This window comes from Pogona vitticeps, chromosome 3 (assembly GCF_051106095.1).
Source record: "Pogona vitticeps strain Pit_001003342236 chromosome 3, PviZW2.1, whole genome shotgun sequence".
Taxonomy (NCBI): domain Eukaryota; kingdom Metazoa; phylum Chordata; class Lepidosauria; order Squamata; family Agamidae; genus Pogona; species Pogona vitticeps.
In genome coordinates, this window is record NC_135785.1 from 80,270,373 (window position 1) to 80,295,835 (window position 25,463).

Below are 25,463 nucleotides of genomic sequence, written 5' to 3' on the forward strand. Positions count from 1 at the left end.
CTGTGTTTTGTTAAACATTTATTAACATGCTCATAATTTTTATTAACCATTTTATTCAATGACATGTATTTTATCAAAAATACAATTTTACATGTAAAGACTTTAGGAAGAAGGATAATGTCCATGAATTACTGGGATACTGCCAGGCATGGCAGGGCTCAAGTCAGGATTTCTTTGGATTAGGCATTGACACTGTGTTTCCTCCCTAAGGGGGTTGATGGTTGGAGGAGGTAGCTACAGGCAAGAGATTTGTGCTATGGACCATAATCCTCTAAACTGAATGACTCGCCTAATAGTAAAGGACCGTTTTGTTGCCCCATAATGTTAGAAAGAGATTTGATGCCTGACTGTTTCGTACAGTCTAGGAAGCTTGGCATACAGGGAGTCTTCTCAGTTGTCCTCCTACACCTTCGCGCTAGGAACCTGAGGCCCAGCTTGCCTGTGTTCTAAGACTGTTGGGCCTGAATTCCTGGCACACATTTTAAGAGGAGGAAATTAGTGCCTGACAGACATGAAACTGGCACAACAAACTGTACACCACTGCATAAAATTGTTCTGCACTCTTGGTACCCAGGATCCTTATGGCAGATGTTTCTGTCAGTCGGGCAGGGCAAGGGATTATCTTTAGCTATGGAATGAAAAAGGTAAGGTAAAGGTAAAAGGTTCCCCTTGACAATTTTTGTCCAGTCGTGTACTTTGTGAAGGTAGTCCTTCACAAATTCTGCAGCCTGTATTTTCTGACTAATTGATTTGAGAATGATTTGAACATATGGTACAGTATTTGATATCACCTCCAGCTCAGTTTTATAGCAATTATTTTTTTATAAATTTTCTAAGGAATCAAGGCATATGCAACTCCGTATAATTCATGATATATATTTCCATATACAGAATTTAAAGTAATAAAAAATTGAAATTTATGGATACAAGAGGACAGATGATCACAATCTAAAGTAGGAAATGGATTAAAGGGACAGGAAAAGGATATAAGGGACGTGAAAATATGAATTTTAAAGAGAAATTTGTCAATTATACAGGTACAGGAACTAGTAAAATAGTTTGAAGAGACTATTGTGAACTGGTAAAAGTACTAACCGAAATGAAAGACAAGAAGAAGATATAAGCAGTAAATACTAGGAACAAATCACTCCATAAGAGGTTGAGGGGAGATTCTGTTTAAAAAAAAAGAAAAGTGGAAAACATTAAATGCGTCAATATAGAATAAAGGAGCACATGTGGGGAAAGCTGATGAAGAATGGGTGAATAGATTTGGAAAGTTCCAAGACTGAAACTGATAGGACAAAGACCAAAAAGCATGTTATCATAGTAATTTCACTGGCTCACTGGTAAACAGAATGAGTCAGAAGACCTGCAAGAGATAAGTGAAGAGCCAATGAGATGACAGTTCTGCCGTGGAGTAGCAGTAGCAGTATGCAGTTCACTGCTCCTTGAATGTTATCAAACCAGGAATTTCAGTTGTGACAGCAGCATTTATGAAGTGTTGCTGCTCACTGCAGCTGCAAATGGTTTTTCACTCTGGCCCTCTCCCCCTGCATGTTTCAAGCCACAATCCTATTTTCTTTCCTTCACTCCAAAGGCTGTTCTCTATTTAATCTAAAAGAAAATTTAGCAACTGCATTAATGAAGGATCACATATTGCTATTACCCCATTGAAGAACCTCCCTTCTAGCTGGGGAAGCACAGATTGTGTTGTTTATGTGCTGTGCTGCAAGATATCTAGCCATTTGTTGGCAAAGCTCCACACACTCTAGAGCAGTGGTTCACAACCTAGAGTCCTCAGGTGTTCTTGGAATAAAACTCTGAGAAGCCTTCACCACTAGCTGTCCTGGCCAGGATTTCTGGGAATTGTAATCTAAGAACATCTGGGACTCAAGGTGGGAAACACTGTTTTAGAGCTTAGAACAACATGGCTCGTGCTGATGTTCAAAATGTCTTGGACTTGGAGTCCACTGAGATGAGTCTTCAAGAGCAACAAGGGTGGAGCTGTGCAGAAGTACAGGTATATGGCATGGGTAATGTTGATGCTGGAGATAACCCAAGAGACAAGGGAGTTCGATGAGGTACAGCCAACAAAAAGGTTAACAAGTTCTGGTGGTTGGACTATCAAAAAGAAACATAAAACAGAACTGGCATTGACAAAAGGTAAGAAAAACACAAGAAGAGACTACCCTGTTTCCCCAATAATAAAACCTAACCTGAAAATAAGCCATTTAAGGATGCTTGTAATATAAGCCCTACTCCAAAAATAAGCCCCAGTTAAGTGAAACCCCACCTTCCACCATTGTGCAGCAACCAGAAAAAGACATGACTGTAAAATAAAACATCCCCTGAAAATAAGCCCTAGTGTGTTTTTTAGAGCAAAAAATAATATAAGACCCTGTCTTATTTTCGGGGAAACATAGTAGCTATAGAGATAGCTGAAGATTTATAACCCTGCAACCACCCCTTCCCTTTTGTAGTAAGTGACTTAGTAATAAGGGACACGTGGTCCCTCTGTAGCACCTCTCTTCCAGAGTAGATCCCTAATGGGGAAGCCTTCTGGCCATTGCACAAGCAGCTTTCCACCAGATTATGTTCATCACCGTCTACCTTCTTGGCCCTGAGAGGTGAAGAATGGAGCCAATAATTCAGTCTGAGTCTGTAGAGTCATCAGTAAAGATGCCCAGCAAGTTGTGCCTGGGTAACTCAGCACTAGGTTGCGCCCAAGGAAGTATGCCTCCTACTTCAATGAGCTCTCTCCTGAGCTCATGTTTGGCTGAATTCTGACAGCTGCTTGCTGTATCACAGATGATCCAAGTAATCTTCTCTCTTCCTTTTTATTCAGAAACCAATTCACACATTATGTTCCTAAGTAGCCAGGAAGTAAAGAGCACAAGACTGTCTAAACAACATAAGGCTTAATCTCTTGACAGTGGAAGCAGGGAAAACGTTAACTTCACTGCAGTTGTGCCTCTGTAAAGTCTGTCTCATTTCTAGTGAATAGATGCCATTCACTCCTATGGAAGAAATAAAGCATTGGGCCTGGGGGTCATAATTAGATCACGATCGCTGGGCCACTCCTGGTAGGAGGCGGGATGACAAGTCTCTCTGCCAGGTTGAAGAATGGCTTGGCAATCTCGACCTCTGGCGCGATAGGACAGGAACGCAGACCCTGCAGCATTAGTGCATCAGTGAGCGGACCATCCAGTCCCATGGGGCTGGAACCTCGTTATCTCCACCTGTTCTGGGGCATTCGTATACGCATACCCCCATCACTAGGCATAATCTTGAGAAGGGCAGATGGTGTCCTCTCCCTGTGAAAATGGGTGATGTGTTTTCAGTTGGGGGGAGGTCTCATAAGATAATTCCATGTGCATCCATGCTCAGAACACTGTATTTCCTAGACATCCTTATAGTATGCAAGTTTTCCTTTTGTATAGAAACCTCAGCAGCCTCTTATAATGACTGGTGTTTTGCTAGTAATGTTTATATATTGGGGAGCGTTCTCTTGAATCAGTACTCCACTGGTGTTTATATGCAAGAACCAGCCTAACACGCCGGCATGTATTGTGCAGATAAAGAGAAAACTATATAAGCTTCAGTGCCATTCATCAGCTCATTTTTCCTGTTCTGTTTAATCTTTAGAAGCAGTACTGCCATTTTAGAAGAGGACAGATTTAGAACCATCTCTGTCTCTCTCTCCGCCTGCCCCAGCCTTTCTTTCTTATCTACACCAGTGTTTCAGGCTGCATGAGAATTTTTATAAAGAGCTCTTGCATTTAAGAGCAAACCCTCTATGTGCCCACTGGCCAAAATCTTATTGCCCGGTTATGTTGGCATAATGCAAATTATGTAATTTTTGGAAGGAAATTACCTCAAATTAAGAAATTTCCACAGAAATCTTCATTTCTTTGTTCCTTCCCTTGCAAGTGCTGCTTAAAATTTTGGACTTATATGATATATAGGTAAAATTAAAAATAAAATAAAAAATTTAAGATAATTAGACTGTTCTTTACCAGAAGCATACTACGTCAATAGCATTATATCAGCCATTTGCTAGATCTCATTTTGTACATGTGGTGGGGCATAAGTTGCATGCCCAAGAGTGCTGCATTGATTGAATTTCTTCACAGTCATAGAAAATTTCTCCTGTAACCAAGTAGCTCCATTTTAATTTGACTCTTCTTTGATTTCCTACTTCACTTCTATGTCTATTAAATGACTTCCAGATGGTCCAGCTAGTAGATGGGTTTGGTGCTATATTACCTTTTATCATCTTTATATGCTAGCACCTCTTGGTGTACTTCTGGAGGGGCAATGCCAGCCAAATAATGAACTTTTTCAATGGGAGTAGGTTTCAGGCAGCCTGTGATAATCCAGCATAATTCAGATGTCATTGAATCCCACCACTTTGCCTTTCCTAGTTCTTCTTATGGCTTCCTCAAGTTCTGCCAATATGAAAGTAGTAGAAAGTTCATTGGATTCAGTCTGAACATCCCTTTGATGTTTCATTTTCCTTATCTGTTGGTTGGTTTTCCCTGCCAGGAGCAGTTGGTGTGCTGTTTGATTGGAGGTTGTATTTTTGTTACGATCGTTGTTCAGTCTTTTCAGTAGTTTCCAAGCTTTCTCGCTGATTCTTGCAATGTCAAGCTCTGTTGTAGTGTCTATCCAGCAAGTTCTTTTTGTTTCTGCAACAGCCAAGATCAAATTTCTTCCAGCTTTTACTGTATGTGTACCAAAAGGATTTTCTTCCGAGTGTGAAATCTAACCTTAAGTACTGGGCATAGAAGAAGCCTCTACAAAGAGTGGATAAGCATTGCGAGTATACTTGGGCATCCCCTGGGCAACGACATGCAGCCATCCAATCCTTCACTTCCTGAAGTACTGCACTATAAACTTGCTGGTGAGCAAAATGATGCACAGACATGATTTGTTGCATTACTGAGTCATGTGACTCAGTGTGCAACTGATAAGGTGTGCAGTGATTTCTGAATTGAGGCAATTTGCTTCCAAAATTTATGCCTTTTGCATAGTTTTGTGAGAGGATTTCAGCCACTGTGACTATTGTTATATGCCATTAATGGGGTCTGTGTACACTGTGGGTATTCCAAAAGAGAAATATCCTTCCCCCCCCCCACAAAGAAGGAAAAAAGGATCACTGTTGTATTTGTATTAATAACATTGATTCAATCATTATGAGTTTTTAAAAATAAATTATTTTAGGTAATCCTGGAATTGTGGTGGGGTTGCAATTTAATTTTGAATATGTCAGAGAGTGGGGCTTTGCTGAGGTATTTGCCGTCCCATCCTAAAACCCCTAAAATAATGTCTCTACATTGGAGTATGGATAAGCGCTATCTAGATATTTACTTGGCAATAAAAATCAAGTCATAGGCCTTGAATGCCCATATATTATGTAACGTTATGGGTCCCTTGAGCCTGATAACATTAAACCTGTGCCAGAAATCATTACCATGTAGATTAGAAGCTATGTGTTTGTAAATGCCATGTTTAGATAGATATTATTTATCATGTGTCCAAAGACTGGACAATTCATAATCTGCAGGAAGAGGAGATATCCTTTCCCAATTTGTTGAAAGAAATGGGTATATAAAATTCCCATCTTCTGGAAGTTTTATGTTCAGTTTAAATATTTAATGAAACCTAGAGCCTGACAGCCTTTAAAATGAATTTGTTTACAAGCTTGATTTCAGATTCCTGTTGCTGAAATCAGTAGTCAACTGCTTATCTTTTTAGCACTTCCTGTTTGGATTAATGCTGAGCATAAAGTCTGGGGGGCGGGAATAAAAGAACTCCCTTGGGATTGCTACGAAACAATAGCAAAACTGAATCATGTGTTGAACAAAAAAAAATCACTGATTTATAAGTATCAATGAATGGGGGAGGCAGTTATGCTGAAATTATTGTTGTGAGGTTTTAAAAATTATTTTACATCAGACTTTTCCTCAGTTTGGTGTCCTTTAGATGTCTTGATCTACCACCTCCATCATTCTACTAGGTGAGATGATGGGAAGTATACTCCAGCATGGTCTGGAGGATGCCAAGTTGAGAAAGGCTGTTTCAGGCTGTGGCTGCAATCTATAAACCCATTATCTTAGGATTGATTCCATATATTGAATTCAGATTCCTTTTAACCTGGAGGCAAGTAGTTAGGGCATGTCAGACTTCCTAGTGATTTCTCAAGCAGTAGCCCAGAGTCTTCAACCCCACCCCCATCTTCTTTTCAAAGCAGTAATTGTTAAACAAGTTTGTATCATTTTGTTTCCCTCTATGAATGTACCCAGTCACCCTTTCCTATTATACTTTGGTTGATTTTTCCCAAAAGATTTCCATTTGTTTTCTAGGATTGGGCCACCTCTTGATAGGGACAATCCCCACCTGCTCAATTCCAGTGCACAACAATTATCCCTGCTAAGTTAGATACATCAGGCACCTTGTTCAGTGCCTTGAGTCACTATCATCACCTTCTTATTGGTAAGAGATGAAATCTGAGCTAACCCTGAACTACTTGGGATGGTTTGTTAAACTAGGGAACATTCAGGATGACGGGGCATGCCAGCTCAACCAGTATCTCATTCCAAAAACTTTTTTGTTATTCCTGCTGTTGTCTTTCGTCTTCCGCCTACACTGTCATCAACTTCAAAGCATGAGAGGAGTTTGATGAAATTATATTAGGCAGAATGATGGTTATATACGGAATTTCTGGATAATTCGGTGGTTTAGTCTCTGCCTGCTGAGCTAGAGGTTGGGAGTTTGATTCCCCACTGTGCCTCCTTGAGAGGGGCTGGACTCAATGATCCATAGGTTCTCTTCCTACTCTACAGTTTGGAAGGTTGTTGCTGCTGCTGCTGTTATTAATTATCCCTCTAATTATCCCCTACAACAGGTGATAGAGAGGCTAACTCCCTGGCTTATAGACTCCCCTTCCTTCAAATGTGGAAGCAGCAACAGGAAATGGGCAAGGTTAACCTGAGATATAAAAGTAAAAAGGGGTTAAATGCAGCACTGGGGGGAGACGGTTGACTGCCATAGAGGGCTGGAGGAAAGAAATAGTTGTTGATAAGATCTGGGGTGGGGGACATGGGATGTAAACAGTTCAATATTGTGAGATAACAGAGAAGAAATGAAAGTAGCTGTCTGAAGTCTTCTGTCTGAGGCTTCATTTACTACTAATAATACAAACAACCAATACTGGTCGCATCTCAAAAGTTGCCAGAAATTATGAGAAAGTAATGGCTGATTTTGCAAAGTGTCCTTCCTTGTGGGTTGTAATTAGTCACGAAAAACAGAAAAGGACACAGATGTTTGCAAGTAATTAGCAATACTGCAAATGTCTCAATGTGTCCGTAAAAATGAAGGGTTTCATCTAGTAGTAGTTATGCCTTAGGGGAGAGTGCTCCTGGTTGTACAAGGCCATCTTGACCCATCGCAACCACTCACATAAACCTCCTGAAAAGCTCATCCAGGGCCCTGAAAAATTGTTCAGAACAGAACAGAGTGGAAGGTTGCAATTAAGTACAAAGGATCAATGAAAATTGTGTGACTTTCATAGATGTATGAACTGCCAAACCAGGAGCTGACAAGACAAAAGGTCTTGTGGGTCACCCTGCCCTGTTTCCACCATTCTTGGATCTCTATGAGCTACACATGATCCAGTTTTTTAAAGTGGAAGTGGCTAAAATCACTCTTACCTTTGAAGAAAGGTGGCGGCTATTTCAGGCCCAGACAAAGTGTAAGGGGCCTGAAATAACCTTTTCATGTGTATTCCCTTTTAATATGTGCCATCATGTCACACCCAACTTACAGCAACCCTAAAAGAGCTTTTAAGGTAAGAGAGATATTTAAGGGCTGGTCTTACCAGTGCTGTACTTCCTCACAACAAGTTTCCTTGGCTGAGTGGGGACTCGAACCCAGATCTCCTGAGTTCTGACTCACCACTCTATCCATTATACCGCACTTGGTGTCCACTAAATATGTGTAGCCTATTTTTTAAAAAGACAATCATGCCTGTTGAAGGGTTCTGATGGCAGAACTGTCAATTTTAAGGCTGCATAATTGCTACCTCTACACTGATATTGAGTGTAACGCTGAATCTGCTATATCTCGGTATATTTTACCAGCGTATGCATGGCCTTTCCCACATAGAATTCTTCAGATTATTCTGAAACTGGGAATAATGGTTTCCTGGTCCAGCTGAAACAAGAAACTATGTTTCATTGGAGCTTGTGCGAATGGAGGAACCATGAAAGTTAAATCAAGTTTGGAAGGTGTTTCAATATCCTAACCATAGTATTCGCGAAGGCTTTCACGGCCAGGATCTAATGGTTGTTGTGGTTTTTTCGGGCTCTTTGGCCAAAGAGACCAAAAAACCCACAACAACCATCCTAATGATAGATTCATAAAGGAGATGAAGCATGGTAACTTGATTTGACTGCATTACTTTATCCCAGGAAGGAAGGATCTCTGTACCATAAATGGAGGAACACAATGGTATAGGATGTATGTGGCAAAAATCTTGAGGATGTCCTATCTTTATAAAATGAGACGTGGTCACCTAAACATATAGGTAAAAGAGATGGGGGTATTTGTATACAAATACCCCCACACCCAGGTGGCAATAACAAGGGTCGAGACCCATGGGGCCGGACGGTCCACTCACAATTCTGGTGCTGCCGTGAACTCACCATCCTTCCTATCATTCTGGAGCTCGCAGTCAGCTTGGCACTGCTGGGAAGGAGTGAGAGGACAAGCCTCTCTGCCAGGTCAAAGAGTGGCTCGCAGATCACAAGGCTCCGGAGTGATAGGAAGGATGCCAGAGCTTGTGGCAGCGACGGAATTGCGAATGGACCGTCCAGCCCCAGGGGGCCGGACTCTCGTTATTGCCACAAATACCCCCATCTCTAATAGGTGCATAACTATCTAATTTGGGATGAAAGATGTATACAGAGTATGTATATCCCAGTAGAAGAATCATGGTCTTTGTCATAGAAAAAAAAGAATAGTTTCCCTCAGCAGTATACAGTGACACATTTATTGTTGCATGAGTTTTTATAGGCTAGATCATCAGACACAACACCAAATGTCAGCTGCAAAGGTCCATATGATTTATTTCTCTCCACCCACCCTCTACATTTCTAGACTTAAGTACCCTTCAAATTGCCCATTCCTCAGTGGCACAAAGATTTATATATAATTTGCCCATATTATGCATTTTTTCTGTTTCAGATTATTTTTCTGCAAGGAGGAGAAATAAAAGCCCTATAATTTGATTTAAAAACAGAACTGCAATAGAATAATTCCAGTGAAAATCAGAGTTTAATTACCATTTTGCAATTGTTTATCTACATAGGCTTTATTCTCTATTTCTTTTTCTATTCACAACTGTGATAAATATTTATTCCTCTTATTTATTCTTTCCTTTCCTAAAGACCCAGATAGTCATTGCCAATTACCAATATTCATGACCTCTAGATTCTCCTCTAGGAAATAAAATCAGAAGACTGCTTTGTTCTGATATGATGTACAATTACACTACTTAGCATACCGCATGGAAAAATTATCTTTATCTTTGGCTTGCTTTTTCTCTCAGGGGATCATGCAGGAGAGGCTGACAGATCAATAAGATTTAATTATCATTAAAAGGCAGACAAGATTAATTTATCATGTATCTGTAATGAAATCAGTTTTCTGTGTACAGAACTGAATAAAGGGAATTTTACAATGTCACTAATACGTTGCATTACTTTAGCTTAAAGTTTCATCGCTTGACAGGTTTACTGGGTAAGATCAGTGCTGAGCTCAAGATAACATTTTCACTAGTTTAAAATGAAAAGAGCCTTTTAAAGCTTGCTGGTTCATGAGTCCTTCTGAAGGCAAAATGGCTACCGAACAAGACATATGGCATTTGCTTTCATGGAAGCACTTAAGCATAACATGATGAGATGAATCCTGTATGCACATTCTTACTCACAGCTAAAGGTCCTTGAATATGCTAATTGGGACTGAATACTTGAGCAGTTATCCCCTATTGCTATTTTCTACATATCTTCTCCTAATGTATTTCAGGCAGCCACTGTAGCCGTCTTGTTTGTAACTGGGTTATCCCTCCCCCTTTTAAATATATTTTTATTGGTTTATTTATTTTTCCTTTTACAAGACTGGGCATAATAGCAGTCTCGAGGAAGTGCTTACCTTGTTGCTTGCTGGAAATCATTTTGTTACTGCTGTAACATTAGATAGGTTTCTAAAGTGAAAATGGCCTGTAAACAGAACCCAGGACTTCAGTGCTCTATAGCCCATATCAGTGATTACATTAGTGAAAGCTAGAAGCTACTGCCACTGCTGTTGGTGTGGGATTTTTTTTTCTTGCAGAGCAATCAACAGTGGCAGGCGGCAGCGCTGCTGTCAAACGCTAAGGTTGCAATACAAGCTGCACATCCATAGGTATAAATGGGTACATGAAAGCTACTAAAGCACGCCTGATCATCATTACAATCAAATGCAGGGCTTTCAGTTAAACTTTACTGTCCAGAGGTTTTTAAGTGTCTCAGGCAAAGCCAATCCAGAGAACCCTTCTTTTAGACACAGCATAACTGCTTGTCAGTGTGGCCTTCGAATTCAAGATATAATGTGCAAAGGCTGAGGCAGATTGCCCTTCCACTGAATGAGAGAGAGAGAGAAAGAGACAGAGATAAAGCTTTTTATGCACATAAAACTGGCCTTGGAAATGCAGCTTCCTATTGCAAATGAAAGAGTGCTTTTGCTGAGCAAATGTGGCATAGAATTGCTAAAGTAAACTGAGATCCAGAAATAGAATGGGTGACAGTTCAGTTCATGGTAATATTGTGTGATTAGGGTACTATGCTAATCCAGCTACCTAAAGAAAAACCTGCAATGTATGGATATTCAGAAACTTAAGTAAGCAATTATACTACTTCGGAAGGGCATAGATAAATGGAAGTACAGTAGGACCCCCCATATCTGCAGGATCGGGGTACCACAGCCTTATGTGCAGCACACAAGGGGTGGGCCTTGTGGTCCTTATCCTGCCCTTTTGTGGCCTTTGCCCCAGTTACGTGTATGTTGTACATAGGGTTCGCTATTATCTGTGGTTTCAGGCATTCGTGGTAGATCATGGAATGGATCCCCCACAGATTTGGGGTCCCAGTTTTTCAAAGATCAGTACAGCAGCAGAGAGTTTTCATATAGTCATTTATCATCCATTAACTGTTGCATAAGGTGGTAACTTACCACTGTGAAAGCAGCTGTCATAAAGAATCAGATACCGAACTTCCTTTTCCCTGGACATCAGCTGATTCACAGTACTTTCCATGGAGGTTGTTTATGTGTTCAAGCGGTAGAATTTCAAGCAAGAAGTTTTAAATAAACTGACAGAACATGGACTGATAGACATACTGTTATGAACTCAGCCCAGAAACCAAGAGCTTATCAGAGTTTAACCAACAAACAATTCCTTTTGAACATGAAATAACCTGATGGCATTTATCCTATTCCATCTTGGTCTAATTCTCCAATTCCAGATTTCTTTGTTCTGCTTCTGAAGTAAAGAATCGTCCTTACCTTGTGATATCAAAAGAAGCATCTGTAACATACACAGGTCACGAAATGAATAAATGAAGTTTTGTGTATCGTCTGCATCCTTTAGGAGGAAGCATATATGGATGTGTTAACAAAGACCGTATATAAGCAAAGGGCACATGAGGACTTAGCTCTGTTTGGAGGACTCAGGAAGCAGCCCATGCTCATATTTACTACACACCTGTGAGTTGAGCAGAATTACAGGCTCAAAGCAAGCAAGGAACAAGCAGCAGTGTGATGATGAGTTAGTTGGTCACAACCTACAGTGAGAGAATATATTTGCAAGGGAATTTTTTTGCTTTCTCACTTTCACTTTTTAGCAGTAGCAGCAAGAATGTGAAAAATCCAGAAGCTGTGCTGTTTCAGTCATGCCTCATGTAATGCACAGACTGAGGACTGTCTCAATTCTGGTCTCTCAATTTTCCACCTTTAGAAGACTTACAGTATAACATTTTCACAGAAGGGTTATTGCTGTGTTAGGAGGGGAAAGGTTGATAGTAGGTTTGTGTGAGGGTTATATCATTGCTGATCTATTTTTCAGCATGCTGAACCTGTGGTGCTGCCTATAAGGCACCCATAGCTGGGTCTGTAAAATTAGTGGGAACAATAATAGGTTATTAAAACAGATGAGACGGGGGAGCAGGCCATTGACTTCTTTTTCCCCTTCTGATCATGGCGGTTGGGGGGAATTTGAGTAAGAAAGCAGCTTCAGAAAGCAGCCCATGCTAATATTCACTACATGCCTGTGAGCTGAACACCATGACAGACTCAAAGCAAGCAGGGAACAGGCAGCAGTGTGATGTCGGGTTATTCTGGTCAGTGTAAGAGCAAAAGTCTTGCAAGCGGAGCAGGTGATGGGAGCAGTTCTCCTTGCTGGCCTCTCCATTAGTACTGGAGGGCATGACTACTTGTAGCAGACTATGGGCATTTCAGTGTTTTCTGTTAGGTGAGATTGATGGAGAGTTCAATATGGAGTTGTTTGATTTTATATTTTATTATTGAACATGTTATAAAATTCTTTTTAGGTGGGTAAATGGCTACTGAAACCTTGGTTTGAAACAGAGTATATGCTACCAAATCAGAGGATCATGTTGCTGTCCAAGCAAATTGCAAATTTGACTGAGTTTATTTAATTTTGGCAAAGCAATGTTAGTACATCTCTCTAGCCTGTCTCACTGCCTTTGGTGCCCCTATGGGCAGGCTGGGATAAGAAGCTGTGGCCAGCACCTGGATTGTCCAGTGACAGATCTGATGGCTCAAAACTGCATCATGGCCTGTATACCATAGCTGTTGTAGCTGCATTTAACTCAGATTCAAACCCAAACTTCCTGACTTTTTATATCTTATCTCTTTGCCTACCTCCTCCTTTTGCCCAGATTGGTGCACTTGATGCAACACTCAGCCCTTAGAGGGATGCCTTCAAATCGGAATGTTGCCTGTAATTGTGGTGCAGCTGTCATTATCTTGTGCTTATCCTGTGCTTTTTTGAAAAAAAAATCCATGGAAAGCAGTGAAGCAGAAGACAAGGGAGAGCAAGGAATCCAGAGACCTGACCTAATTTTGACTGCAAGCTTTGTGAAAGATTGGCGAGCATTTCTTGGATGAAAGGATTCATCATTGTTTACCATACTGAGGTCTTGTGCCTTACAGTGCAAGATTCGGTGGGCTTGTGTCCTTCATCTGCTATAGTTTATTCGAGAAGTGAAGCCCTGAGTTCATTTCAGGCTCTCACTTCTTTGTTGTTGTTGTTGTTGTTGTTGTTGTTGTTGTTTTTTAGTCGTTAAGTCACGTCCGACTCTTCGTGACCCCATGGTCCAGAGCATGCCGGGCTCTATTGTCTTCCACTGCCTCCCGGAGTTGGGTCAAATTCATGTTGGTAGCTTCAATGACATGCTCTCACTTCTACACAGAGTCAAATAATTAATCAGAAGCCAAAAATCATGGAAAGAGAAGACAGAAGTGAATTGGAGGCTTTCCCCCAACCACTGTTTTATATGAGTAGAACTCATCATGTAAAAAAGTGGTTAACATTAGCAATGTATTGGATTCCCCTTTGAGTGCATAGCTGCTATAGGGAGATAGGAAATGTGGTTAACTCAACCCTGTCATTGCCTTTGTGTACAAGTTTGTTAGCTGAATACAACTTTGTTACCTTTCTCTCAATGGAGGGAGCCAACACAGGTCATAGTGGTTTAAAGCAATGTAATCATGCATGGTTTAAAAAAATACAGAGGTCAAAATCTTGTTGCTTAAAGTAGTAAATTACACTAGAGTAAGCCTATTGAATCAATGGAGATTTAGTGAGTCATCTCCTCCATACATTCCATTGATTCACTTGGGCCTACTGTAATTGCAACTTTCTATGCTACACTCAACAACAGGGCGTTGACCAGTGGGATATACTATTTAAAAACTATTACACAGAAACTGGTATCAAAACCCGCACTACAAATTTTGAAATACATGTGATAAATGGCCGCAAAAAGCCCTAAAATCTTTTGGTATAGCTCTGCTCAAGGAAAAAGAGGAGTGCAGCAACTGGTGTCTTATTCATGTAGACTTCTGTAAATCTGATTGGTTGTTTTTTATCTTGGTTGCCAGGATCAGAAGACAGTGTGGCCCCTCTCCCAGTATCCTGGGGAGTTCCTGCACCCTGTGGTCTATGCATGTACAGCTGTCATGCTGCTGTGCCTTTTTGCTTCAATTATCACCTATATTGTGCATCACAGGTAAGAAGACAGATGCCATTTGTTAGCATTAACTTGCTTTCTTTTCCTTTGCATAAAAGGTGCCGTAAACCAGTGATTCTCAACATTTTGCCCACTAGCTTTTCTTTTTTGGGGGCACTTGATCTCCCAGAATTCTTGATCATTGGTTGGAGCTTCTGGGCACTGATGTCCAAAACAACTGGAAGAGCAACAATTGAGAACCACTGCCATAAAGTACTCTCCCTCACTCACCACATCCACCCATCTAATGCTTGAATGCGTCAACACTATAGCAAAGGGTATCCCATGGAGTATTCTGGGTAGTCTCAATTCATCTTTTCCCTATACCTGTGCTTCTTATATTGAGCAGGAGGGCGAGCAGTAGGTTGCCTTTTTCCAGAAGAAGCAGAAGCCCTGGCCAGATGATTCTCTATCATGCTCTGGATATGTTTGCTTTTTAAAATCCTTTGCAGCAGCAGACTCTGGCTGCAGAACACCTCAGGTATAATTCAGTACAGTGGTGCCTCGCTTGACGACATTAATCCATTCCAGCGAAATCGCTGTACAGCGAAATTGTTGTCAAGCAGGGGAAAAACCTATTGAAACGCATTAGAAACCAGTTAATGCATTCCAAAGGGCTAAATACCTAATTGTCCTGTGAAGATCCTCCATAGGGCGGCCATTTTTCTGGTGCCTGTACAGCGAAAATTAAGTCCTGAAAACAGTGGGGAGCCATTTTGCACAGTGGGCAGCCATTTTGAAACCCGACAAGCAGCTGTTTTCTGATCGTCGTAAAGTGAAAAATCGGTTCCTGAAGCAGGGAACCAATCGCTGGATTTTTCCCATTAAAAAAGCAGATTCGTCATTTAACAAGGTAATCGTTAAGCGGGGCACCACTGTATTTCACAGAATAAGAAGTTACTGTGCAACTGGAAGCCATGAAGGCAGTTCTTTTTTTCCCCCTTGCTTCCTCTCTCACTTGCACATAAAGGTCCAGATGTTATGGGTAGTGGCAGGTGGAATAGGATTTATCATGGCAAACGCCTCCCGCTTTTCAGATGCCTAGAAATTTTCACCTGGCCAGAACTGGAGTTTTTTAAAATTAGAAACCTTGAGAGGCACCAAACAGAGCCAAATGCAAAATAGTACATTAGGCAGTTTTGGCTTTAGTGGGTGGCTCCATTTTGGCAGGTGCGGGGGTCAGTTTGTCCCTTTCTCCCCATGCTTGTGGGCCTGCTACCTCTGCCTATCAACACAATTGGCAGAACCACACCACTGGAACTCAGCAGTAGAATCAACCATCTCCCTATTATATTCAGCTTTCCCTTCCAGAAAGGGAAAACAACACTCTGCCTGGCAGACTGGGCAGGCTTCATGAAGTGGGTGGATGTCCTGACACCCTCAGGCACCATGAAGAACTCCTAGAGTTACTGGCAAAGTTACTTGCCAACCACCATAAAATTTTAGTAGTAGCAAGAACTTGTTGGCTTCAGTGGTTCATTCAGTGCAGCACCTTGACCTCTGAAAGTTGCTCAGCCCCACTACCAAAAACTTAAAATAAAAACTTAAAATAAAATAAATCATCATCAGTTCCAGGCCTGAACCTCTGCATGAGAGACAGCAGGAGTAACAGTAACATTACAGGAGAGTGTCCAAAGAGTGGGGCAGAAATGCAGGAAACAAATATTGATTCTGTTGTTAATCAAGCTTAATGTAAAAAACCACAATTGTTGTTCTGTAGGTAGTATATCTCTCTCTGGGTTTGTTTGCATAACAGCCTCTTAAAAGTTAGTTCAAGCTCTGTTTTGTTTACACATTCAAAAGGCTAATGGAATGCTTAAAAAAGAGAATGGAACAAAGCAGAGAGAGAGGTGGGGGGAGCCTCTAGTTAAACAAAGCAATTGACTTGCATGTGAGTCTTCTCCTGATAAGTGATCATGCAGGTAATGAGCATAGCTATTCAAAGGACAGTAGTATGCAATAAAAATGACCTAAGAAAAAGATGAGACCTAAACATCCCCCAATTGTGTAACACTTCTATTTATGAAAGCAAAGTAAGCTAGGAAAGAACCACAATTTTGGCTCCACTGTTTCTAAAATGACTTTCTATACATTTCATCCTCCCACTCTCCCCCAAAGCAGCCCGGGGTTCATTTTTGAGATGTCCGTGATAATGATGTGACTTTGTCTTTCTGTTAACTTTCAACAGCACCATTCGAATCAGCAGGAAAGGCTGGCACATGCTTCTCAACTTCTGCTTCCATACTGCGCTCACGTTTGCTGTGTTCGCTGGTGGAATAAATCGTGTAAAATATCCAATTATCTGTCAAGCGGTGAGTGCCTGCATTGCAATTAGCATTTATTTTATAATGAAACAAAAGGTATGAATTGCACATATTAATGACCCTTTGTGCTCTTCATTTGGTTGGAGGCATTAATATGTTCTAAAAACTGTAAAACTAAACCACTGTCTGAGAAATTTAAGTCTTATCACTGAAAGATCAGTGCAGTTAGGAGAGTGAATCTGGTTTGTGGGGGCATGAGAGACTCTTGAACAAGTTAACCGTAACTATGTTGACATAAAATCATAGGAGGTTGAATTTAAAAGAGGAGACCCATTAAGGCCCATTAGGGTTAATTCAGGACTAGTTAAGATCTAATGTTTGGGGGGTCTACTCAAAGTGAATCTTGACCTAGATCTAACTCACTTCAGTAGGGCTTGTCTAGATACAAGTATACTTAGCATTGTATCCCAGGTATATTAACTGCTTCCTGTGTTGTTGTTTCCCCTCCATATTTTCAGTGCAAGTTAATGTGTCCTCACTTTTGCTTTAGAAATACGTTGAGTGTATTTTTATTTTACCTTGAGATCTCGTAGTAAGAGTGCTTTTGTTGAGTATTTCTAAGCCTTTTAAATTATCCTATCAGTACTCAATGGGTACTATTACTCAGTGCAATTGTAGGTATTTTGTTATAAAAATAGATTGTATCTTCAATTAATTGAGATAATGGAAGAGCCAGAGCTTTTCTTTCAGGTTTCAGACAGAATTCAAAATGAAGCTACATTTTAGTTTAGTGCTTTCTTTTGCTTTAAAAGTCAATTCATAACTGCAGTCTCTTATTCCTCCACTCTCCAAGCAGTTGTATTGGACTGGATCTAAACATCATCATACTTAGGGTTTAGCTGTGAAAATTAATAGGTCATGACTGTCTTTCATCCCATGATTTCAGTGAGTCTACTTTAAGGCTATAAACATGGTGGCGTACTCACTTCTGTTGCCAGCAGTTTAGACATTAATGGCTGTGTGTTGCGTTATTTTGAGGGGACAGCACATTTACACTGTTCTACAAGCTGTATACTCACTGCTTTACATCGTAGCCAAGAGTCATTTCTTCAGTGTTGTCACATGAAAAGATGTACTAAAATATTTATGAAATGTGAGGGGGTGTACTCACTTCTGTGATATACTGTAGAAAGATTTGTTTTCTCCCTTGGCCAACAAAATTATTATTATTATTATTTAAATTATTTATTTTATTTATTTATATCCCGCCTATCTGGTCGGGTCAGGACCACTGGCAATGGAAACCAGGACAAGCGAAAGAAAGTATTGCTTTTGCTCAGTGCATAATTAACATATGGAATTCATTGCCACAAGATGTAATGGTGAGTAGATCGTTCTTCCATAAATTCCATGTTTAGGATTAACTTTCATGGTTAGATCTTCCATGAGTTTATATAATCCTACTTTAAAGCTAGCTATCTGTGACAATTTTGTGGGTTCTTTGGGCTCAGAGGTGACATCTCAGTAGTTGGGAAGCAAAACAGGAGGAGAGCTATTGTCCTCATGCCCTGAGGCTTCTGGTTGTTGATTGTAAGAAGGAAGAAACTAGAGCAGATGGATATGTCGTCTGCTCCAGAAGGACTTCCTACACATGAGCTTACATTGAGTAGAATTGTTTTGCAGAAATACAGCATGCACTATTGACAATGACTGTGTGGGCGATCTTTCATTAATTCCTTTAATTTGTGGCAGATATGGTTTTATATAATCTAACTACAACGTTAGTATACAATGTCTTATAGCTCTTATTTTGTTGACTCAGAAAGGAACTGCATTTTTATTGTTGTTGCTATTTACTTATGAAACAATTCAGTCATATCTGCTAAAACCAACCTTCACTTCTCTACATTTTCACCCAACATAGTGGTAATGATATTTGCTTGTTTCTAGCCTTGTGACATTTCACTTGTTCACAAGTATAAGATAGGACTCTGAAATAATATGTTCCCAGTCATTCAACATCCTGAGATATATTTCATTTAGCTTTGCATACTTTAACTCATTTGAAACGGTTAAACGATCTCTAACTACGGTATATCCTTACTAGAGATGGGCAAGAAACACCAGATCAGCAGTTAGTGCTGGTTCATCCTTTGGATGAATAGGTGTTCAGTGGTTTCCAGCCCCACCTTCTCTGGCAGGCATTTACTTAGAGCCACTGTCCCATCTTCCCTGTCTCCTCTGGGCACTGCCTCTGAGAGGGACCCACTGGAGGAGGCAGGCCTGGGAAATGTCAAACATTTGTTCATCCAAAAGACAAACTAGCTTAAAACTGCCAAAGTGGCAATTCCAACTCTAATCCTGACCTATCATGGACCTCAGATCTTTTCATATATTATTTGCTGAATTTTTTCCAGGTCAAACAAAATTGTCCTTGCTACCTTATCTCAGGCACCTGTTTAATTTTTCACCCTCTTCATAAAGGAGCAGGCCTACCCTTCATTGTTCTTCTCCTTGTTCCACTTACAGTGAAGCATGTCCTTTTTGTTTTGTTATTCATCCCTTGCAAGCTGCATCTCACTTTGGAACTTGAGACATATAAAATTATGAAGGGGGTGGATAAAGTGGATAGAGGAAAGCTCTTTTCCCTCTCATACAATACCAGGACCAGGAGACATCCACTCAAACTGAGTGTTGGGAGAATGAGAACAGACAAAAGAAAATATTTCTTTATCCAGTGTGTTGTTAGTCTGTGGAACTCTTTGCCACAGGATGTGGTGATGGCATCTGGCCTAGATGCCTTTAAAAGGGGATTGGACAGATTTCTGGAGGAAAGGTCCATCGCAGGTTACAAGCCATGATGGGGATGAAGACACTTCAAAATGCCACATGCAGGGGAGGAGTATTAGGAGACAGGTATCTAGTTGACTCGTGTGCTCTCAGAGGCATCTGGTAGGGCCACTGTGAGATACAGGAAGCTGGACTAGATGGGTCCTTGGCCTGATCCAGCAGGGCTCTTTTTACGTTCTTATGAGTCGCCTTGAAACCATCCTCACAGGTTTTAGCAACTCTTGTGATAACTCAGCATCTTTGATTATTGCAATCAAAGAATAGAAGAAAGATTAAAAGATTGTGCATGTAACATACTCCAACTGAGCTGGATATGTACACCAGAAGGAATCACAGGAGAGAGTAAATAGAAACTCGAGCAAAGACAGTTGGCCCCCTCAGAATAGGAGAAAGAAATGTGGAAAGAGGAAACTGGACAACACAAAAGATGAGAGAATGAGATTTTGGATACGGGTCTGAAGAAGATTAACTGGAAAGGCGATTAGATATGGCATACTTGGATATGGTCCCTCCCTAATTGAAGCCCTGAAAACAGCAGAGAGGAAAAAATCATGACGTGCTTTCCTCTGCACCTGTACCGTCTCCTAAGCCAAAGCCAAGATCAATCTCCCTGTCTTCTCCTCCAGTGGAATAGTCTCCTTCAGTGCCAAGGTGGGTTGTGGCTACTCGGGAACTACAGTAGCAATGGGATCATGTATTGACCCAACGACTAAACTGAAAGGCCTTTCAGTGCTTAGAGTGGGAGAATCAGAGAATGAACAAATAGGAGTGCCCTGACCAGAGTGGCCCCTGTGATTTTAAGTGGGCTTTCCTTATGCCATTACAAGCACAACATATAGGGAGACAATGCATATTTATGAAACAGGGGACACCAGGGGACAAACTGTCATTCACTCTTGTAGATTCAAAAACAGAATGCTGATTCATAAAAGAAGACCCAGGAGGTGTTCCAGTGAGTGACAATCACACTTTAAGCTGGTTTTGCAAGGAGTGAAACCCAGATGACAAGCTCAGCATTTGACATGTACTGGGGAAACTGTGCCAATTAAAACAAAAATCGATACTCTGGTATGACCTACTTTGGCTCAAGCTACCATTATAGAAATCAATCTCTAAAGGTGGGAGGACCTGGTGATTGATAGAATTGGTGAATGGCTTTGGAAGGTGGTTTCTGTGTTGGGCACAGTGATTCCACATTCTTTGACTACTTACTGCTCCTGACGTGAGTGTGCAGCACAATTACCTGACAATGAGTGGACCAGGAGGCACAAAGGAGTTCATGACAAAAAATAAATCACAGTGTGGGAAAATAGGTGCTTGTGTGGAAAACACTGGGGATTTTGTCCCTCCCTCAATACAGGATTGATGCCCACCTGAAGCCATTCTCTTTTTGGGGAAAAAATTGATTGATGACTTGGAGTTGTCAAGCAGTGTCAGAGCCCCTGTAACAGCCCAATTTGGCCTTTTTTGAAAAGTGACATGACCAGGCAGTGCCTTTATGCGGATCTGAGGCCAGTTAATAAGACTGCCCAACACATGGCACTTCTTGTGGCACAGATGCCAGAAATCAAAGATGATATACAAGTGGGAGCTATTTTTTTTACTCTGTAGTTGCCATCTCAAATGGCTTCTTTGCCATACCATTAGCCTCACAAAGCCAGCCAAAGTTTGCCTTCTCATTCTATAACATCTCTGTAGTCCTCTGTGGTTTTTTTCTCCTATACATGGCCTTTTAACATCTCAGATCATCAGATAGTCCCTGGGATTTCTTTGGTCCTTCTTGCTTCTCATTGGAAGAGTTTAAAGTGATGTCTTCAGTACTTCACTTTTCAGAATTTCTCATTCCTCTTGAACTTCCTCCTCCTTCGGAATGTCTAGCCATGAAGTCTTGCCAGCTTTTCTTTGAGCTGTTTGAAACTGGCTTTCCTAAAATCCAGGATTCTCACCCAGCTATGTTCATTTTTTTACATCTCTTGCTATCATGAATTACAAGATGACACAGTCACTTTCCCCCAAGGTTCCCGTCACTTTCACTTCATCAATCAATTCTTCCCTGTTAGTCGGGATTACATCCAGGACAGCAATCTTATTCTTTCTTCCACCTTCTGATACAGAAAGGCATTGGTCGTGCAAATCAAGAATTTATTGTAAATTTCATTCTTAGCAGAATTAGACTTCTAGTAGGTGTCTGGATGGGGGCAATCCATTATTACGGTAACACTGTGTCTTTCCTGTCTGAAAGTTTTGTAAGCTGTTTCAGGACACTACCATCCATACCTTCTAATCCACTTTACAGTCTATATAGTATTGTGCTGCCACAAGAATAGGACTTTTATTTTTCTTTCTTTCCAGGCTTACTTAGCTCCTTTCAACAGGGCATCCGCAATCAGATTCAAAGTTTTTTAGGAAACAAAAACATAGCTGTGTGATCCATACATAGAAACAAAATTCTGAATTGTGTGGTATTTTTATTGGTTATGTGATGCCCATTGTTGTTGATGGGAGGCTGCTGGGTAGGCAAAATGGAATTGGTACTGCCCAGTTATTGTAAAGCAAAGATTACATCTTTCCTGATGTTTTAGACATTTCTTCTTCCCTTGTCCACAAATATTATACCATCTATGACTGATAAAGAGTTCTTAAGCACAAAAGCTCTCCTTATTATTAACTTTTTCATGATTTGATGAAGGTGTTACTCATCAGCTCTGCACATCACTATTTTTCATCTCCATTCTGCTAGATCTGTTCCTTTTGCTGGGGGGGGGAGGTAACTTTCACAGACATCTGAGTTTTTCAAGAAAAAACTTGTCAGGTAGAGTCTGGCACAAATTTTCCATTCTGTGAGTGAAAAGAATATTGCTGTTGGTTTGATTGGGATACAAGTCTTCTATTGTTCAGAATATTTTTCATTTGGTGCAACCTGAGGATGTGAACAAGATTCTTGGAGAGGTGAAAGCCACCAAATGTGTGAAAGATCCTTGCCTTTTCTGGCTTATAAAAGCAGTCAAAAGGGAAAGTGTGTAAAGGGAGTGGTGAATGCCTCCTTGCAGCAGGATAGAATCCCAGCATGTTTGAAGAAGGCAATAATAAGACCATCATTGAAAATGAATCCCATTTTACTGGCCAGCTGTCAGCCAGTCTTAAATATTCCATTTCTGGGCAAGGTACTGGAGCATGTGGTAGTTTTTGGTTCCAAGGATTCAGGAATGAAGCTAATAAAGGAAACTGTCTCAGTTCTAAACCAGTGCCTGGTGTCAGGAATGGGCTGAATGAGGACAAACAAATGGAAACTTCATCCAGACAAAACAGAAGTGTCCCTGGTCACTCAGAAGGCAGATGAGATTAGGGATACAACTGTGCTGGATGGGGTGACACTTCCCCTGAAGACCCAAGCCCGCAGGTTGGGAGTACCCCTAGATTCATCCCTGAGCCTGGATGGCCAAGTTTCAGCAGTGCCCTGGAGTGCAATGGCACAGTTAAAACGGATGTGTCATTTGCATCATTCATTGAGAAATGTGATTAGGCTACAGTGATACATGCCTTAGTTCCATTCCGTTTGGATTACTATAACATGCTTTACATGGGACTGCCTTTGAAGATGGTTCAGAAACGTATTGCTAAGGACTGTCCCTTCCTCTCCCTCCTCCCCACCAAAATAATCTCTCAGGAGCTACAGTGTGGAGGGGAGTAGATTCCACACACATTCTCAAGTAAGTTCTACTTAACAAAACATTGTCTTCTATCCTGCCACAGGTAGACATGGACATTTTTCATTGAACAGTTCCCTTAACCATTGGCTGCTTCTTGTTATGATCTTAAAGGAAGATAAACATGGAAGCCACCTGTCTTTGTGAGATAGCATTTTTAAATATGAACAGCTTATCTACAAATGCAAAAAAAAATTGAAAAGTCTAAAGTTGGCATTGTATTGAATACTGTTTTTGGATACATTTGCTTTCATTATTCTGAGAGAAATACATATTGATACCTAGACTGGAGGCTGTCAATGTGGAGTAAAATGAATCACCTTTTGTTTTGAGCTGTGATTTTATAAATGTAGAGTATTTTTAGGGCAGCTTGTAGCTAGATCATTACCTGGCACACATCACTATCGGTTGCAGTCAAATTGTGATGGCTTACCTTGCAGAAGACATGGTAACAGCATTAAAGTGCTAATGAAAAATTGATTTTCCTGAATGAGTTATTAGTGCATGTCCTATGAGCAGTTTATAAACTATTTTCTCCCTTAAAATCAATTTGCTATGGTAGTTAGTCAGATTCTACTTCTCAGCAAGCACAGGTAGCCACCGTTTCTTAATGTTGTTTGCCCAGCCAATGAGAAGCCAGATGTGACATTTATGCAGCATTCGGGAGCTAGTTACATTCTTCCGAGGTCAGTGCAATAAGCACCCAACTCGCTGGGGGGCAAAGTGTTGTTTACATTATTATGTTGTAAATCACCCAGAGAATGCTCTAGCACTATGGGGCAGTATATAAGTTGAAACAACGACAAGTACATCAGAAAAACTGAGCAGATAGTTTTCTCAATTTTCTGGTTTTCTGTCATGTGCCTGGGGGTGTAATTGAGTCCAGATTTGAGTACATGATGTGGATTTGTCTGAGTGCAGAAGAGAAAGCCAGAATAATCTGCACAGTTATATAGTTTTGAATTTAGCCTCCACAAGCACAGTAGAATTCTGGCAGGCTAGTCAGTCAGTCAGTAAATGATCATTTCAAGTAATCATGCAAGGAAGCCCTTGGCTTCTAGTATCCAGATACACAAAAATAAAGTTGTTAGGATTTTTAATGGGGAAAAGAGGAAAGTCATAGGCAAGGGGTGTGTCACGTATCATTATACCTGGTATAGGCAGTTGTGGGATTCGTTCAACCTCATTCCCTTCATCATCTCCAATTGCAATGGAAGTGATTGCCAGGAATAAAATAGCACTGACCCTGCAAATCAACTTGTGATTTTAGTATATATGGAACAAAAAGTTCCCCCCATAACCAGAGTGAAACCTAGGCAAAGATGTTTGAATCCCCCTGCAACATACACCACTACTTACAGAAGGTGACAGAGATCCTGTACAATCCTTGTGCTACCACAGAATTTTCACAGTTAGAATTGACTCAAAACTGGGGATGGGAGAGAGAGAGAGATTTACTAGAGAAACGTAAGTTTCCCCAAGAGAGCCTTACATGCCAGTAAGTTGTGTAGGTTTGCACAAGATTTTATTTGGGTGATCAATAATGAAACTAGTCATTACCATAGCAACTGCCAAATCGCATAGTCCTTAAGCTGTCTCTAAAGACTGTGAACAGATTTTTAAAGATGTGCACAGAGAGGGAACCTTCTCTTAACTTGAAGAGAAACATTGTCCAAAGCTGCTAAAATCACAGGGAGCTTTCCTGCTGACTTCACTAAGATGTGCATTGTACTCGCTTATCACATTTTCAGTTATATGTTGGTGGGTGTGAGATGTCCAGAGGATTTTAGACACCTGTACATTCCAAGCCTAACCAGTTTGGTGGCTGTAAATGCCATGACGTATTAAAGAGAAATTTTTATTTATACCTATTATTTGTACAAGAGCTTGACTCATGGAGCCTTCCTGCAGAAACCATCTATCATAGCTCTGTGAAAGCTCAGATGAGCCCACTTTCTTCTGCTCAAAAGCCCAGCTAGCTATGCCTCTCTCCTTGTATTCTTTGCCCATTAGACTTCAGCTGTTGACCCCGTTCAGTAAGGTGGGAAAGGCAACTAGCACATGCCCCAAAGCCTCTGGTGTCATATCACAATTTTCTCTTCCCCGGCATTGCAGACCATTTTGTGGGTTTAAAAGGAGGCTGGTGAAAATAAGCTTTGCATTCTGTGTCAAATCAAATCTCTGTTTGTCTACCACTTCACTGGTACTGGAGCAAAATACTGTTATTGAACTGAAAACGATTGTTTACTTTTAGGGTTTTGTCCTGGGTTAAAATTAAGCCTTGCATTCTCCAG

The 25,463-nt window shown here is 40.7% G+C and overlaps 1 protein-coding gene across 4 annotated transcripts in view; it reads left to right on the plus strand.

The window, feature by feature from the left end:
- Positions 1 to 25,463, plus strand: part of ADGRA1 (adhesion G protein-coupled receptor A1) — a 453,957-nt gene that overhangs the window by 360,078 nt on the left and 68,416 nt on the right. For all 4 annotated transcript variants that reach the window (XM_078391268.1, XM_020795002.3, XM_020795003.3 and 1 more), the window contains 2 exons: positions 14,221 to 14,348; positions 16,537 to 16,660. In XM_078391268.1, the coding sequence (XP_078247394.1) occupies positions 14,221 to 14,348; positions 16,537 to 16,660 (252 nt within the window). The remainder of the gene's footprint in view (positions 1 to 14,220; positions 14,349 to 16,536; positions 16,661 to 25,463) is intronic.